Below are 18968 nucleotides of genomic sequence, written 5' to 3'. Positions count from 1 at the left end.
GGGCTTATAGGGCCATCGCATGCCAGGAGTGGGAGGAGCGGTGGGGAGTCACGCACGTATGTGCGGGGGCGGGGCGCGTAGAATTATGGGTGCGGGCACACGTGCCCACGACCACCACCCCCACCCCCCTCCTGGCACGCAATGACAAAAAGTTTAGCCATCACTGGCCTAGAATCTCTATGTATTGGGGCTTTTTATCATTTCTTTATTATAGTTTTAAATGGGGTAGCCAAATTGAATAAGATTTTTAAAATGTTTTTAATTCTATTTATAAATAATAATAATAATAATAATAATAATTTAATTTTTATACCGCCCTTCTCCCGAAGGACTCAGGGCAGTGAACAGGCATATAAAATAATACAATATATTACAATAAAAACACTCTTTAAAAAACTTATTCAATATGGCCTAAAATTTAAAATACAATACAAAATATAAAATAAAACCCAATAAAATCCATATTTAAAAACCCTATTTAAGCCAGTCCTGCTCGGAAAAATAGATACGTCTTCAGCTCACGGCAAAAGGTCCGGAGGTCAGGAAGTTGCCGAAGTCCTGGGGGAAGCTCATTCCAGAGGGTAGGTGCCCCCACAGAGAAGGCTCTCCCCCTGGGGGTCGCCAGCCTACACTGTTTGGCTGACGGCACCCTGAGAAGACCCTCTCTATGGGAGCGTACCGGCCGGTGGGAGGCATGTGGTAACAGAAGGCGGTCCCGAAGATATCCCGGTCCTATGCCAAATTGTTTTTATGTTGGCTGTAAACCGCCCTGAGTCCTTCGGGAGAAGGGCGGTATAAAAATAAAATCAATCAATCAATCAATAAATAAATAAATAAATAAATAAATGTAGCCACAAGTGAATGAAGTCCAACCCCCCCCCTTTAATTCCACTGGACCTTATCTAACCAAGCAGATGCTGGCCATTAATTGAAAAGGTCCCTGGGCATAGGCCTGAGTAGCAATAATTTTATTTGTTTAATTGGACAAGTATTTGTTTAATTGGATGAGTAGCAATAATTTTATTTGTTTAATTGGACCTTCACATGTAAACCTAGTCTTTCATATGTATCAACAGCTCAGTCAAGGAATTACCAACTCAAACCGACAAGCTAAACAACAGCCTAATCAAGCAGCCACCAAGAACACTGTAACCAACACTGCCGGGGCAACCCAGAGCAATCCCCCTTCCTTCTAGTCCTGATGATGTCATCTAGTGGGGTAATGAGATATCTCCATCTCATGTCTCCAAGCAAACAGCCGAGTTGCGAAAGCATCAAGGACTCCACCGTTCAACCCCAAGCTACAAATAGCAATAGCACTTAGATTTATATACCACTTTATAGTGCTCTGACAGCCCTCTCTAAGTGGTTTACAGAATCAGCATATTGCCCCCAACAATTTGGGTCTTCATTTTACCTACCTCGGAAGGCCGAGTCAACCTTGAGCCTGGTGGGATTTGAACTGCCAAATTGCAGGCAGCCGGCAGTCAGCAGAAGTAGCCTGCAGTACTGCGCTCTAACCACTGCGCCACCAACGGCTCATAAAACAAATATTCTTTTGTATCCGTTAAAGATGTCCATTTTATCTTCGGATTTAAGACTGGGCTTTGAGGGGTATGGTGGCCTAGAGGTGGAACTCTTGCCACACAGTCAGGAGGCTGTGAGTTTGATCCTAGGTAGCGGCAGATATTTCTCTCTCTTTGGGCACAATGAGTAAATTATCTACTGCGAACTCTGCTTTGGTGACAGGAAGGGCATCCGGCCAGTAAACACTCAGCTCCATTCAGTTGCCCAGACTCCAGTAAGTGATTACGGGGTCATTAAAAGACACCTCTCCCCCCAAAAAATTAAGACTGAGCTTTGGGGAAGAACAGCACATTCCTAACATCTTGGCTATAATATGTTCACCCATCAAAGGCATGGTGTAAAAACGGCAAACACGAATCCGATCCATACTTAGATCAAAAGCAAAAATATATCCCCCGGGATCTTTCAACCGTCTCCATCACTCCAAATTAAACTTTTTCTTGGTCCGAGATTTAGTTTCAGGAGCCAGTAAGGAATGGAGCTTAGATCTCTTCTACCCAGCGATCAAATCCCAAGCGTTCTTCGTTTTAGAAACACAATGGAGAGGAAAGAAAAGTGACGATATTAGAAAAGCCGAGAGCTGGAAACCTTTGCCTATTGCAGCCTATTCAGAAACAGATTGGTCTCGGCCTTTGTACTAACACACCTGAAAAGATAAGATATTATAATTGGGGGAACACCGTGACACCAATTCCGAGATGAATTTGGACAATTATAAAAGAAGAACAAGGAGATAATAATAAACGTGGCCGTGTCCTTTTTTATCTTTCTAAAGCAGACGTCCTGGACTAAAAAGATGTTCGGTTCGCAAACAGAAGCCGTATCGATACACCTTTTGTTATGCAACAGTCATGTCTATTTTGAACAATGAATCCATCCAGATATTTCACAATGGTAGCTCTGGTTCTTGTTTTGTTGCCCCTTGGGTTGACCAAAAACCCTGACTTAGGAGGGTCAACAACAAAAGAGGAAGAATACAACGGCATATTTTGTAAGGCTGCCTTTTTTTGTTGTTGTTCACGGTTCTTACATAAAGTCTGAACATCTGAAAGCAGAACAAAAAAGCAACGGATGGAAAGGAAGCAAGGAGAGAAGCAACCTAGAACTAAGGAGAAATTTCCAGGTAACGCTGCGGCTCCCTGTCACTCAAAATATGCGTCACAACCGCCAATGTGCGACACCCATCGGCAGGCGATTTATTGAGCTTTTCAACCCCTTGGTAGGCCAAATCCAAGGAAAGAAAAGTTTCAGAAGAAAACAGAAGGTTTAATTCAACTACATAGGCTAGTTTTGTGGCCCGCTCAAGAAACAGTCAGGCACTGGAAGGGTTTTGTGGCTCCGGGTGTTTTCTTTTCTGTGGGAAACGGGTCCAAATGTTTAAGGTTGCAGACTCCTGAACCAGAGGAACAACTTGCCTTCAGAAGTTGTGGGTGCTTAAGAAGATCTTGGATAGCCATTTGTCTGAAATGGTAGAGCAGTGGTAGTCAACCTGGTCCCTACCGCCCACTAGTGGGCATTCCAGGTTTCATGGTGGACGGTAGGGGTTTTGTCCGATACTGAAGCACTTTCCTATTTTTTTATTTAACTGACTTTTTAAAAAAATTTCATAGCATTATTTAAAAACATTTTCATCAGATTTTCATAAAATTCCCCGTGACAATTTAAATTTCTGAAAATATACTATTTGTATGCCCGCGCGTAAGTTTAGTTCACGTTACGTAAGTGAAACTAAATGGCGCTATAGTGCGACCGCAAACAAAAGAGCCTCGTTCCCAGAATAGCTCGCGCATCTCCCCCCACACCACCCAGCTGTAACAGACAAGCAGAGCTGGTAGCCGGCGCCCCCCCCAAACCCAATCTATGATGCGCGAGAGGCATGTGCAGATGACAATAGACAGTGCATTACTGTGGAACTGGTGGGCGGTTAGAAAATTTTACTACTAACAGAGATACAAAAGTGGGCGGTAGGTAAAAAAAAGGTTGACTACCCCCGTGGTCCTCTCAATTCCTGGCCCTCTCAATTCCTCTCAATTGGCCCTCTCAATTCCTCAAATGGCCCTCTCAATTCCTGGCAGATAGATGGAGAAGAAATGGAGGTAGTGACAGATTTTATTTTCCTGGGCTCCAAGATCACCGCAGATGGGGACTGCAGCCAAGAAATTAAAAGAGGCTTGCTCCTGGGGAGGAAAGCTATGGCAAATCTAGACAGCGTACTAAAAAGCAGAGACATCACCCTGCCAATGAAAGTGCGTATAGTCAAAGCTATGGTTTTCCCAGTTGCAATGTATGGCTGTGAAGGTTGGACCATAAGAAAGGCTGAGCGCCCAAAGAATCGAGACCTTTGAACTCTGGTGCTGGAGAAGACTCCTGCGAGTCCCTTGGACTGCAAGGCGAACAAACAAGTCAGTTCTAGAGGAGATCAACCCTGACTGCTCTTTAGAAGGCCAGATCCTGAAGAGGAAACTGAAATACTTTGGCCAGCTAATGAGAAAGAAGGACTCACTGGAGAAGAGCCTAATGCTGGGAAAGATTGAGGGCAAAAGAAGAAGGGGACGACAGAGAACAAGGTGGCTGGATGGAGTCACTGAAGCAGTAGGCATTTATTTTATTTATTTATTTATTTTATTTACATTTATATCCCGCCCTTCTCCGAAGACTCAGGGCGGCTTACAATGTGTAAGGCAATAGTCTCATTCTATTTGTATATTTACAAAGTCAACTTATTGCCCCCCCAACAATCTGGGTCCTCATTTTACCTACCTTATAAAGGATGGAAGGCTGAGTCAACCTTGGACCTGGTGGGACTAGAACCTGCAGTAATTGCAGGCAGCTGTGTTTTAATAACAGGCTTCTTACAGCCTGAGCCACACCGCGGCATGAGTTTAAATGGACTCCAGAGGATGGTAGAGGACAAGAAGGCCTGGAGGAATGTTGTCCATGGGGTCGCGATGGGTCGGACACGACTTCGCAACTAACAACAACAACCCCCGTGGTAGAGGGTCTTCTGTTTAAGAAGGGGATTAGACTAGAAGACCTCTGAGAGACTTTCCAAGTCTGGTTTTCTATACTGGTTGTCCTCAATTTAAAACAGTTTGTTTAGCGCCAGTTCAAAGCTATAATGACGTTGGGGAAAAAAATGACCAGCGGTGGGATCATCCCAGCTTAACAATCGGTGATCGCCCGCTTCGCCCGCGCGTGCACAGTTTGAACAAATCTTCACTTCCGGGTTTCTTCGGAAGAGTAACACAGCTGATTCATGCGGCAATTGGCTCCACTGTGCGAATCAGCTAAGGAGATAAAGGTAGGAAAATAGTGTGGGCAGGTGAGTGGGCCCATCTGTTTCTCGGGGCAAACCAATTCACTTCCAGCCAATTGTCGGAGCTACCGGTTCAGGCGAACCGGTCCGAACCGGTAGAATCCTACCACTGCTTATGACACTTTTTCACAGTTACGATCTTCGAAGCATCCCCATGATCACCTGATCAAAATTCAGATGTTTGGCAACTAGTTTGTACTTTATGACCATTGCTGTGTCCCAAGGTCATGTGACCCCCTTTTGTGACCTTCTGACAAGCAAAATTGATGGGGAAGTTAGATTCCTTTAACAACCGGGTTACTGACTTATCAAGTGCAGTGATTCACCTAACAACGCCGGCAAGAAAAGGAATATAAAGTGGGGCAAAACTGACTTGACCAATGTGCTCACTTAACAACAGAAATTTGGGGTTCAACTGTGGTCATAAGTCAAGGACGACCTGTATTCTGCCTCCAGCATCATTTTTTTGAAAAGTAGATTCCTTTTCCGGTCATACGCGCTAGAATTGTTGGTAAAAAACATGCGCTTCTCCATCAAGATGAATATTTTTAGTTCTGCAGAAGCGGATAAAACACAAAGTTTTATCCTCGGGCCCCATAAACCTGCCAATTTTCCCAAACAAAACTGGTTTTCTTTTCTTCTCTTCAAATGCCATTTCCTTAAAATTTGTCTGTGGGCAGAGACACAACAGCATCTGCTGACTTTAGCAGATGGTTTTAAGCCTTCCGAGATAACAAAGAAAGGGGGAGGGGAATAAAAGATTTCGTGGTTTTTTTTAAATACTGTGTTATTTTCAACCAAGTAGATTGTTATTTTAATAATTTTTTTAAAAAAAGGATGAGACTGAATTAAGGAATGGGGGAAAAGATTCTGCTTGCATTTTCTTTGTTCCATTTTTCTTTAAAAAAAACTGATGTGAAAAAAGGGGGGGGCCTTGGGACAGGATGGAAAATAAATCTGTTGCATCTGCAGAAAGTTTAGTAGAAAGCAAACAGACACCAATCAAAACTGTCTTAGAAAAGATGGCATTTAGATCCTAAGAAATTACCGTGTATGTATCCAGCTATGCAAGCAAAATGTTGGAGATGTAATTGTGATGACGCTACATATTTTCATATTTGGTGGACTTGTAAGAATATTAAGGCTTTTTGGATAAGAATTTGGTGGATTCTACAAAATGTTCTGAAAAAGAAGATAAAGTTCCTGCCGCAATTTTTTCTGCTGGGAATTATCACGGACTGTACAGTAATTGAGACTAAACTGATTTTAAATCTAATAACAGCAGCAAGATTACTGATAGGACAGTATTGGAAGAAAAAAGAAGTACCTACAATAGGAGAATGGATATTGAAAGTTGCCAATTTGGCTGAGATGGCAAAAATCTCAGCCTTTTTGAAAGACAATACGCAAGAAAGATATTTAAATGAATGGAAAAAATGGATTGACTATATTCAAAACAGATATCAGACTAAGAGTTATCAGACTGCCTTTGAATGATTAGGATGTATTATTTTTGATTGTTTTGGGGGAGGTTAGGAATTGATGAGAATTGTAGGAGTATAATTGAGTTAGGAGGGAAATTTTTTTAGCATATGTTTGTTTTATTTTTAACTATACCTTGTGTTTGTTCTGGGAAGTCGGGGGGGGGAGGGGAGGGGGGTTTGTGAAGGGAGGGGGGAGGGGGGTTAGGGGAGAGAAAAAAGTTTTGTAAAATCTTTTCAATTAAAAAAAAAACTGTCTTAGAAAACTCTCTTAGGTGGTCCTTGACTTATGACCAGAATTGAGCCCGACATTTCTGTGTTTCAGTGAGAAATCCGTTAAGGGAGAAATCCGTTAAGTGTGTTCTGTTCCATTTTACAACCTTTCCTGCCGCCGTTTCCTAAGCGAATCGCTGCGGTTGGTAAGTTAGTAACACCGTTCTTAAGCGAAGATGCTTTCCCCGTTAAGTTTGCTTCTCAATAGGTCGCAAAAAGCGGACTGCGTCACCCCAGGAAACAGCAACGGTCATAAATATGAACCAGCTGGCAAGCGTCTGAATTTGGATCGCATGACCATGAGAATGGTCATGACTGTGAAAAATGGTCCTATTTTTCAGGGCCGTCGTAAGTTTGAGCGGTCCCTAAATGAGCTGTTGTTAAATCAAGGACCACTGTACTTTTTTTAACCTTGGATTTAGAAATTATTAGGAACAAAGCTTTTCACCTTTTAACTACCTTAGAAGCTACGTTTATATGCTAAGAATAATAAATGAAGGGAATAGAAAAATATGTAGATATGGAAGGAAAAATCATTTTGTTCACCATAAAAGTACATTCCCATACCCCTAATGATAACAACGTAGAAAACAGATTATTTAATTGACCAGGTTTTATATTTTCCAAATATTTGCTCAGTAATCCATGATTGCAAAAAGTCTGCAATGAGCCATATTATTATAATATATTCTATTTTGGCTTAGGGTCTTTGTGTGAATCCAATGGGTACCATTCCTTTCGTGATATCTCACACAAACCCAGCTAGGTTTTATTCAATTACCTATAGTTAAACCAACCGCAAACTTAAAACAGTGCAAGAATTGCAAGTCCATCTCTCGTTCAGTGTTGAAAATCAGCAAAACTTCCCAGCTTGCAAAATATGGATTAAGGATAAGGCACTGGCTATTTCCAAGATAAAATAGAATTTTGCAAAATAGAAATGGGGTTAAACACTGCTAATACCGCGAAGGAATTACGAAGCGAAAACACGATGTAAAAATGGGGGAAAGTCCTTTTTTTTTGTGTGTGGGATGAATGCAAAAACGGAAAGGAATTGTTATTCATCAACAGAACAATGACTGCCCCAAATATGCCTAGAGTAATCTGCTTTAGGCTGGCATAACATTCTTTCCAAAACAAAAATGAAAATCCTGATTAAGTGCCAACGTCTACACCCATGCAAATTCTTCAAGGAAAAAAAAAAATTGCCAGTTGTGTAATTGTAATCCATCGTAAAATGCAACTTTCCAGCTTTTTCCCTGTAATATTCCGCTTGGAAAGAGATTTAACCGATTCATTGCCTGATGCAATCTTTTACAGATACATACCAGGGGTGAAATCCAGCAGGTTCTGACAAACCGGTAGCAGAAATGTCGAATAGTTCGGAGAACCGGCAAATACCACCTCTGGCTGGCCCCAGAATAAGGTGAGAATGGAGATTTTGCAACATCCTTCCCCCAGGAGTGGGGAGGGAATGGAGATTTTGCAGTATCCTTCCCCTGCCACGCCCACCAAGCCACACCACGCCGCCAGAACCCATAGTAAAAAAAAATGGATTTCACTCACACACAACACAACACAACACAACACACAACACTGCCCAAGATCTCTGATTCATATGCCAAGCAATACGCAAGTAGCTCTCGACTTACAACGGTTTGTTTAGTGACCATTCAAAGTTACAGTGATGCTGAAAAAAAATGGACTTGTGACTGTTTTTCACACTTATGACCGTTGCAACATCAGAACGACACCCCAAATGCAGCATGACGACCAAAACATGAGTAGCTGTTAGGTATTTCCGTCACAATTTTTCCCCTCCACCCAATTCCTACACATCATCATCTTCTTTTAATGACCCCATAATCCCTTGCGGGGTGGAGTCTGGGCAACTGAACGGAGCTAGCACAGTGTTTGAATGGCCGGATGCCCTTCCTGTCACCAAGATGGAGTTTTGTTCAGCAGATATATTTTCATCGTGGCCAGAGAGAGAGAAATACCTGCCTCTACCTAGGATCAAACTCCCAGCCTCCTGATTGTGAGGCGAGAGCTCCGCCTCTAGGCCACCTATCCTTCTACCAAATCCTTCCCATCCTTCTACCAAAGAAATAAGCAATTTAAAACACCTCCGATTTCCGGAGGTCCATCTTTATTATTAACACTTTCTGGGCAACGGTGGGTTTCACATAATTTTACCACCAGCTCGCCACGCACCGAAAATGTCCACGCGGGCCGTCCGTGAATTCACCCAGCATTCAGTGCATGTAGTTTGCTCGCATGGTTGGCTTGCACACGGTTTAGAACAGTGGTCACCAACCGGTGGTCCATGGACCGCTGGTGGTCCTTGAGAAAATTATGGTGGTCCGCAGAACAATTATTTGCATTTTTTATATTGCACTAAATCAGGGCTCCTCAAACTACAACCCCTGGGACAGAAACGTGCAATAAACGTTTGTGTTGCTGCACAGAGTCTCCCCCTTCGGGGTCTTTTTGTGCGGGTTGGTGGGGGGCAGAAATTCTGACTTGGGGTCTGCTTCGGCCGCCTGATGCAGGGCTTTGGGCAAAGGCTGGAAGTGCCATTGGTGGCGAAGAGCTGGAGGGCCTCGTTCCAGTGGGACTGCATCATGGCCTGGAACTGGCTGACCATCTCAGCCCCCTGAGCCTCCAGGCCGGTAACCTGGCCTTGCACTCCCGCAGGTCTTCCCTCTGCTTGGAAAGTCTATGCTCCTAGTCCTCAGTGAGGTCCTTCTGCTGAGTCTCCTTCTCAGTCAGATCCAATTTGAACTGAGCCAGCTGTTTTGCCAACTCTTTCTCATGGTGGCTGCTTAGCTCCAGCAACTGCTTCCTGTTGGGACTCTAAGGAGCTCGGGTGGGCAGGCGAGAAGTAGTGAGTAGAGAGGCTGGCAAGATGCCCGTCGACATGACATCGAGTTGGCCACGCCCACCCAGTCACATGATCATCTTGCCACGCCCACCCAGCCGGTCATTAGGCAGATCATATTAGCGGTCCGTGGGATTTAAAATTATGAATTTAGTGGTCCCTGAGATCTGAAACGTTCGTGACCCCTGGTTTAGAAAACGTGGCTAAACAGGACGGCATAGCGCCGGGGCGAGTCCATCCCAAGGTGGCCACTACCGGTTCGCCTAAACTGGTCCAAACTGGCTGAGTACCACCGTTTATGGGGTTCTCTTTGAAAGTGGTAGTGAGAACTGAGAGAATACTCCCAGCTTCTGTCCAAAGGCTATTCTTTCTTTGTAGGTATTCAAATATTTCAAAGGCATAAACCAACATTTTAGCCACTTACTGGGAATGCTAATCCAGAGCCGAACCGAGACAGGAGCCAAAGGGCGTATAGTTCAAACTTTCAGTTTTGCCTCTGCTATTTCCTACTATTATTCCCGACTATTATTCCTACTCCCTACACCCAGGGCTGTAAATGTCTCAATTCCCATCGGAGTAGTGTAAGGAACTGAAGTCATGCCATAAATGCCTCTCCATCCGTCAAAGAAAACGATAAGCCCCAAACAACAACAAATTCCTTCTCTCCGGAGACTATTTCAAAGTGGGGAATTGAAGCAACAAAAACAAAAAAACAGCAGCCCAAAGACAAATCCTTCTATGTCAATCACGTCTCGGGACTTCAAAATTTGAGTAAAAATGGTTGCTTTTGCCACGGAGTTGGACTTGAATTCAGATCTTTTTTGAATAAGTTTAAATTCTGCCTCCACCCCCTTATGTGTCTTGCTTCCTTCTTCACCCTCTTTGTCAATTTTAAGACAAATTAATTTTAATAAAGGCCAACACAACATACATGCACGCTTCAAACCCAAGAATACACACTAAGGCAGAAGCCTGTCCACCCCAAGGATAAGATACCAAGAGACAAACCGAGCAACGTGATATATGCAGGACAAACCAGTGAGACGTGCAGATCTGTACATTGGGGAAACAAAACAACCACTTCATAAACGCGTGGCGCAACATAAGAGGACAAACCCATCAGGACTAGATTCAGCAGCCCATCTGCATTTGAAAAACACACTCTTTCGAAGAAAGCCAAGTCCACATAGTATCTCACACAAACCCAGCTAGGTTTATTCACTAAATGAACTACTTTAAGTGAAGGACAGGGACACAGTGGCTCAGTGGCTAAGACACTGAGTTTGTCAATCAAAAGGTCGGCAGTTTAGCGGTTCGAATCCCTAGTGCTGCCGCGTAACGGGGTGAGCTCCCGTGACTTGTCCCAGCTTCTGCCAACCTAGCAGTTCGAAAGCACGTAAAAAATGCAAGTAGAAAAAATAGGGACCACCTTTGGTGGGAAGGTCACAGCGTTCCGTGCGCCTTTGGCGTTGAGTCATGCCGGCCACATGACCACGGAGACGTCTTCGGACAGCGCTGGCTCTTCGGCTTTGAAACGGAGATGAGCACCGCCCCCTAGAGTGGTCAACGACTAGCACGTATGTGCGAGGGGAACCTTTACCTTTACCTTAAGTGAAGGACAACCTATAAAGGATGAAGAAAATATCCAAGAATTTAGACAGATTTTTTTCCCCCCCTGATGGTCGTACCACAAGTTAAAAAAGAAATCTACCTTTGGGATGAAAAAAGATCAAAGGAAGCTAAAACTGGGCCAAACGACAACGCTAATTGGATATTTTCTCAACAGGGCTACCCAGGTTTAACAGACTGTGTATGTGTTGCCTTTTTAGAATGCATTTCTGGAAAAACACAACATGGAAGTAACACGACAACTGAAGGATCTCACTTACAGATACTCACCAGTCCTGCAATGGGAGTGGACGATCTGTTGATCTTTGTGACCGATCCGGGCAATATGGAATTCAACAACCTGTCACAAAGAAAGGAGAGTGGCAACATTATTATCAGTCACACACCTGGATTAGAAATGGTTTCCTCTAAGCGCACCACCCCTCCCTTCCCCAAGCCTCAAAGCTTGGGATGACGACAACAAAAAAAAAAAAAAAAGGTTTACAAAAACTGGCAAACTTGCAATTGTGCAAGACGAGATGAGTATCTACAAAGCTCTTGAGAACTTGGGCTTCCAAATGTCTCCTGAACTGGAAGCGCGATGAATAGAAGGCATGGGTCCAACTTGGGACAACCTATACAACGCCCACCTCCGGCCAATCAAGACAACTGCCCTGGGACAGCGTAGCTCAACAATGAATCAACAAAGTTTCCTGATATAAATAAGCCCATTCATATCGTGTACGACTCACTATTGAGATGTTAGCTATTGTCATATGAAGATTGGGATTGGGGATGTCTAGTCTAATGAAAAGGGGTGACATGATGGCAGTCTTCCAATATTTGAGGGGCTGCCCTAAAGAAGTGTTGTGGTCCGTCAGCAGCCTATGGGGCTAGCAACAGAGTCGGGGGCCAGGGCCATCGGGGAGTGAGGTTGTTGTGTCTTGCCCGCCCTCAGAGCAGCCAGGGCCTTCTTACCTGCTCCCCAACACTGAGGAATGTATGCCTTCCGGCCCAAGTCCTGGCTCCATGCCCCCACAAACTGCAGAAGAAGGAGCATCTCCCTGCCCCAGCCCTGACTCCATGCCCAGGCAAACGGAGCAGCTAGACCCCTCCCCCTCATCCACAGCAGGTGAGCCTGAGGAGGGTTTACTCCCAAGAACAGCTGATTGGAGTGACCCTCGCATCAGAAGATTGGAGAGGCGGAGACAACAGAGGGAAGGGAGGGGCAGGCCTTAATGAGTGCTGAGTCATGGAGCCACACCCCATGGCCTATATAAAGGAGCTACTTTCTGGCAGTCTCTGAGTCAGGCAAAAGTCAAACTTATCTTGCTGAAGTCACTTACTGGTCTCCTGCCTGCTCTGAGGACTTTGCTAGGACTTTGGGCAGAGCTGCAGAGGCAAGCCTGATTCGGATTTCCCGGACCCAGCCGTCAGCGGAGGAGTGGGACACGACATCGGTGCAGACTCCAGAGCCTCCGGAGACTGATAGTAGTGAGGCAGAGGAACAGGAGGAGCCTGTTCCTAATGCACGCATGAGAAGAGCTGCCAGAAGGCAAGAGCAGCTCAAGCAAAAGGGACAACTCAGGAGTAAGGCCAAGAGATGATTGGCCCCTCCCATAAGGCTTAAAACAGACCAGCTTTGCCAGAAAACAGCATTGTAGCTGCGTCTTCTGCTCCGTCTTCTGCTTTGTATACGTCTTTGTATTTGTGGCTTCTGGACGTTTGCCAGGAAGGGCCTTTGCCAGTTTGCCTAATTGGACCAAGGTGCTTGACAAGTGGTTCATACTTATGACGGTTGCAGTGCCCCGGGGTCACGTGATCCCCTCGTACGACCTTCCGACAAGCAAAGTCAATGGGGAAGGCAGATTCACTTCAACAACCGTGTTCCTAATTTAACAAGTTGCAGCGATTCGCTTAACAACGATGGCAAGAAAGGTCATAGAACGGGGCGAGAACTCTCTTTAACAAATGTCTCACTTAGCAAGCAGAAATTTTGGGCTCAGCTGTGGTCGTAACGTCGAGGACTAACTGCGTCATCCAGGTTCCAATTTGGAACTTTCTATCTAGTTTAAGTATCTAGATATCTATCTAGCCTATCTACATGGGGCTCCCCCAATGCTCTCTACATGGGGCTCCCCTTGAAGAGCACCCAGAAGCTCCAACTGGTCCAGAATGCGGCCGTGCGGGTGATAGAGGGAGCACCTCACGGCTCCCATATAACACCTCTCCTGCGCAGACTGCACTGGCTCCCGATGGTCTTTCGGGTGCAATTCAAGGTGTTGGTTACCACCTTTAAAGCGCTCCATGGCTTAGGACCGGGATATTTACGGCTACAAACAGCCTCCCATCGACCTGTGCGCTCCCACAGGGAGGGCCTCCTTGGGGTGCCGTCGGTGAAACAATGTCGACTGGCGACTCCCAGGGGGAGGGCCTTCTCTGTGGGGGCTCCTGCCCTCTGGAATGAGCTGTCTCCGGGGCTTCGCCAACTCCCCGACCTTCGGACTTTCCGCCATGGGCTGAAGACTCTTTTATTCCATTGAGCTGGGCTAGCCTGAATAAGTAATTTTAAATGAGGTTTTAGTTTTATATTTTTTAGTTTTTAATATTCTGGCCACTATTTATATAAATTTTAGTCTGTTCTTAATTTGTATTTACTGTACTTTTTAACTGGCTGTGAACCGCCCTGAGTCCTTCGGGAGAAGGGCGGTATACAAATCCAATTATAAATAAAAATAAATAAATCTAGTTTAAATATGCCGTTCTATCACACGAATATGTTGTATTTGTGAAGGATTTAAAAGCAAAAATAAAATAAAAAATAAACCCAACATACCATATCTCTCCTTTAAACTTCTTCTGGCTGGAAAGCCAGGTGTTTCCTATCTATGAACTTTGATTTTTTTATTTTTTACAAAATGATAGCTCTACCATTGATACAACACATGGACAACATATTCTCGGAATGCCGGTCTGAAATTTATCTTCTCTCTCAAGGATGGTTGTTCCACATCAAAGCTTAGCCAGATAACAGTTTGAGTTTCTTTACTCTGTCTCCTAATATTTGCTTCTAGCCATTTATAAGAGGATTGTTGTTTTGCAACGATGGTATTTAACAGGGGGAACGAAAATAAATTATTTGCAAGCTAACACGGCTGTTTTGGTATGGGGTGATGAAGCCACTTCTAAAAAATGTGTTGCATTCTGGGTCACTTACACTTAAGTTCACCACAATTATGTACACCTGAGGTTATTCGTAAGCGGGACACGCTAAGTGGCTAAGACGCTGAGCTTGTCGATCGAAAGGTCGGCAGTTCAAGGTTCGAATCTCTAGCGCCGCGTAACAGGGTGAGCTCCCGTGACTTGTCCCAGGTTCTGCCAACCTAGCAGTTCGAAAGCAGGTAAAAAATGCAAGTAGAAAAATAGGAACCACCTTTGGTGGGAAGGGAACAGCGTTCCGTGCGCCTTTGGCATTGAGTCATGCCGGCCACATGACCATGGAGACGTCTTCGGACAGCGCTGGCTCGTCAGCTTTGAAACGGAAATGAGCACCGCCCCCTAGAGTCGGGAACGACTAGCACATATGTGCAAGGGAAACCTTTACCTTTTTAAGGTTACTCGTACAAGGAGCACTGGGGAAAAGTATGTCAAGGTTTACCAGCCAAAGCTGATCAGGGACCTCACTTGCCACTGAGGTCGTATAGTTATCCAACTGCCAAAGCTGGATTAAGGAGGAGTTCTATATTGTAAATCTTGTCCTAAAGTCTGAGCGTGATCCCATCAATCTCAGAGGTGTCTCCAATTCTAGAAGGCCACTCTTGGAAATTTATATCCAGTCCTATATAATCTGTTAGTAATGTTGACGGTATAGGCAGTACAATATGCAGTGAGCCATATGCAGATCTGTACATTGGGGAAACAAAACCACCTGTCGTGTCCCACTCCTCCTCTGACGGCCGGGTCGGGGAAGTCCGTATCAAGCATGCCTCTGCAGCTTTGCCAAAGTTCTGTCAGAGTTCTCAGGGCAGGCAGGCAGACCAGGATGTGACTTCAGCAATCCAAGTTAGACTTTGCCTGACTCAAAGAATGCCAGAAAACAGATCCTTTATATAGGCCATGGGGTGTGGCTCCATGACTCAGCACTTATCCAGGCCTGCCCCTCCCTTCCTTTTGCTGACGTCGCCTCTCCACTCTCCGGAAGCGTGGGTCCCTCCAGCCTCCAGCTGCCGGCAATTCCAGCTCGTGAATGGCTTCACACTCCCCAGGCTCATATGCTGTGGGGGAGGGGCCCAGCTGCTCCATTTGTCTGGGCATGGTGCCAGGACTGGGGGCTGGAGGCATGCCAGGACATTCTTCTGCACTATCAGCGTCCGGCAGGAGACGAGAGGGGCCCGGCTGCGGCGGGTGGGGCGAACGAGGCACAACACTACCAGTTCATAAACACATGGCACAACATAGGAGAACAAGCTCATCAGGACAAGAGTTGGCAGTCCATCTGCATTTAAAAGATAAATGCTACTCTTCTGAATACAGCATATTGGACAGAGACAATGGCTGGTTTGAAAGAGGGGTCAAAGAGGCCATCTATGTCAAAATTGAACAGCCCTCTCTCAACAAAGGGGGAGAGATACAACGTCAACTATCTCCAGCCTACAACACAGTCCTTGTTAGTAATGGCTGTGAGAGTTAGACCATAAGGACGACTGAGTGCCAAAGAATTGATGCCTTTGAACTGTGATGCTAGAAGAAGACTCTTGAGAGTCTCTTCAACTGCAAAGAAATCCAATCAGTAGATCCTACAAGAAATCAAACTTGCCTGGGAGGCGTGGCTAACGTCGGGCGATACAACGTATTCTTCAGGGCTCCTAAAGAAAGGCTGATATCTCCGTTGTCTGGGGGTCTTAACTGACCTAAGTCATCCTGTAGAGACGATGAACAAGAGGAGCACGGACTGATCAACACAGGGAGATCGCAAAATCCCTGGTTGATCGGAAGAAGCTCCTCAAACTGGACGGCAGAGAAGCCGCTAAAAAGCTGGGGCGGTCACAACAGAAAGAAAAAGGCGAAGAGTGTGTCGTCTAGATGAGGGGGGAAAAAAATTTTTTGGGAGGAAAAAAGTTTCTCTTCATATCCACCTAAAAGAAAAATATAATGGAAAAGTGGCTGAAGGTGAGGAGGGAGAGCGGGTATGTATCAGCTCTCACTTCTGGCATTTGGGCAGCAAGGAAAGCGAAAGCTCAAAAGAAAAAGAAAAAAATATTTTTGAATGAGTTAAAGAAAGTGATTGGGAACTGATTCGAAAGTGTGGTTTAACCAAGAGGATATAGAGAACTGACTGAATATTATTATTTTTTGCAGATCAGAACAAATCTTGAAGCTCACGTACTTTGGCCACCAAATGAGGACTCGTTGGAGAAGACCTTGACGTTGGGAAAGATGGAAGGCAGAAGGAGGAATGAGATGGTTAGATAGCCTCATCAACGCAATGATCTTGAATTTGGGCAAACACCAGGAGAAAGGGGAAGACAGCGGAGCTGGCGTGCTATGGTCCATAGGGGTCAGAAAAAGATGGATATGATTTAGCAACTGAGCACAAAAATACAATCTGTAAAATGAGAGCTGAGTAAAGAATATCCGAGATCTTTGGCAACCACTTTAAGGTCTTGTTTCACTTCAACAGACATTTAACTATTTAAATAAATCAACCCAAAGCTTTTCCCAGCCTCCTCTCAGTACTCAAATGATGAATTATTTGGAACCAAAAACGGCTCGCAACACTAAACTTGTCGGGTTGGCAAACATCAGGTCTACATGCTCTTCTTTCTAAAAGAGATTGTAAATGAAATAGGATGAAGACATATGGCAGCTAGCGATGGAACCGATCCTTAGAAAGCATAAGGCTGTTTGAATTAACCTAGTTTCCTATAGCAAAAGCTAAATAATGGGGAAATGTCTTTGTTTTCCACCCCACGATTAGTAAAAAAAAACCCAACCACTTAGTTGGGTAACCTTTAGCATGAATTATGGCCTTACAACGTCTTCCCATGTCTTTGAGTTCTGCAGCTGTTCTAATGTGAAACCAAGATTGGATGATGGCTTCTATTAACTGGGTTTTATTGCTGGGTCGCTTCTGACTAACAAGTTTCTTTAGTCGGCTCCATAGATTTTCAGTTGGGTGAAGGTCTGGGCTATTCCCAGGCCATTCCAGCAGTGGAATAGGATTATCTTGAAACTCCAAAAAAAAAAGTGGTATTATTAGCCATCAAGCCTCAAAAATACACTTTTCCCAAAAGGTTTCCACAATTTTGGCCACTACTGTACATGGTACAAGGCAGAATAGGTTCCTATTCTAGCCAAGGTCCTTCTCTGGATTTAGATTTTTGTCCTGAACGAAACTCAATATTTTCCTCCAGTCTAAAATACCAGACGAATCTATGAAGCCAATAACAACTTGTTGTTCAAATACCCAGCGACATAAATTTGAGAAAACTGTCCAGCTCATGGCATGGGTCACACATATTGTTCCTGTGAGAACAAATAATTGGCTTATGTATAGGAATACAAGTTCCTAACATAACAAAATAAAGCTAACCATCTCTGGTTTGAAAACAAACACTTTCTTTACTAGAAATTGTGTATGTTGTGCAGCTGTTCTAACTACCATGCAGCAGATACCCAAGTAACAGAATAACACAATAAGAGAGTTGGAAGGGACCTTGGAGGTCTTCTAGTCCAACCCTCTGCTCAAGCATGAAACCCTATACAATTTTCGACAAATGGTTATCCAATTTCTGCTTAAAAGCCACCAATGATGGGAGCACCCACAACTTCAGGAAGCAACTCATTCTACTAATTCATTGTTCTCACTGTCAGGAAATTTCTCCTTAGTTCTAAGAAGTTGGTTTTCTCCTTGATTGGTTTCCATTTGTTGCTTCTTGTCCTACCCTCCAGTGCTCTGGAGAACAAGTTGACCCCATCTTCTTTGTGGCGCCCCCTCAAATATTGGAACACTGCTATCAAGTCAACTCTAGTCCTTCTGTTTATTAAATTAGACATACCCAATTCCTGCAATCGTTCCTTCATGTGTTTTAGCCTCCAGTCCTCTAATCATCTTAGTTGCTCTTCTCTGCACACTTTCTAGAGTCTCAAGATCTTTTTTATATGGTGGAGACCAAAAATGGATGCAATATTCCAAGTGTGGCCTTACCAAGGCATTATAAAGTGGCATTAACACTTCACGTGATCTTGATTCTATCCCTCTGTTTAGGCAGCCCAGAACTGTGTTGGCTTTTTTGGCAGCTGCTGCACACGGCTGGCTCATCTTTAAGTGATTGTCCACTAGGACTCCAAGATCCCTCTCACAGTTACTACTATTGAGCAGGGTAACACATATACCGTACCTGTGCATTTGTTTTTTCTTGCCTAAATGTAAAACCTTACATTTCAACCTATATTGAATTTCATTTTGTTAGATAAGGCCCAACGTTCACGTCTGTCAAGATCCATCAGTACCTTGAGCCTATGTTCTGGAGTAATGGCAAATTATTCCTGCCATCCTACAGATGGTGTCATCTGTAACAACGCAATAACAATACTTCGTACCTTGAAACATGTACAAATACACACTAAACACAAACAAGAAAACCAGGTTGTTTTTTTTTTATATTTTATATTTTTTTACCCATCCAAACCTATTTTCTTTTCTCTCTGTCTCTCTCTCTTTTTCCTGTCTCTTCCTCTCTCTGTCTCTCTCTCTCTCTTTTCCTGTCTCTTCCTCTCTCTGTCTCTCTCTCTCTGTCTCTCTCTCTTTCTTTCTCTCTCC

General features: G+C 44.3%; 1 protein-coding gene across 16 annotated transcripts in view; it reads right to left on the bottom strand.

Annotated features, from left to right (window-relative positions):
- The window catches only part of LIMCH1 (LIM and calponin homology domains 1), a 220134-nt gene that overhangs the window by 122256 nt on the left and 78910 nt on the right, over positions 1 to 18968 (bottom strand). For 13 of the 16 annotated variants that reach the window (XM_058192395.1, XM_058192393.1, XM_058192394.1 and 10 more), the window contains exon 3: positions 11438 to 11507. In XM_058192395.1, the coding sequence (XP_058048378.1) occupies positions 11438 to 11507 (70 nt within the window). Of the gene's footprint in view, positions 1 to 11427; positions 11508 to 18968 lie in introns of those variants that run through there. The other 3 variants (XM_058192401.1, XM_058192404.1, XM_058192408.1) reach the window with 3 other exon arrangements.

Source organism: Ahaetulla prasina, chromosome 8, assembly GCF_028640845.1.
Source record: "Ahaetulla prasina isolate Xishuangbanna chromosome 8, ASM2864084v1, whole genome shotgun sequence".
Classification (NCBI taxonomy): Eukaryota; Metazoa; Chordata; class Lepidosauria; order Squamata; family Colubridae; genus Ahaetulla; species Ahaetulla prasina.
This window is presented reverse-complemented; position numbering and strand designations above follow the sequence as displayed.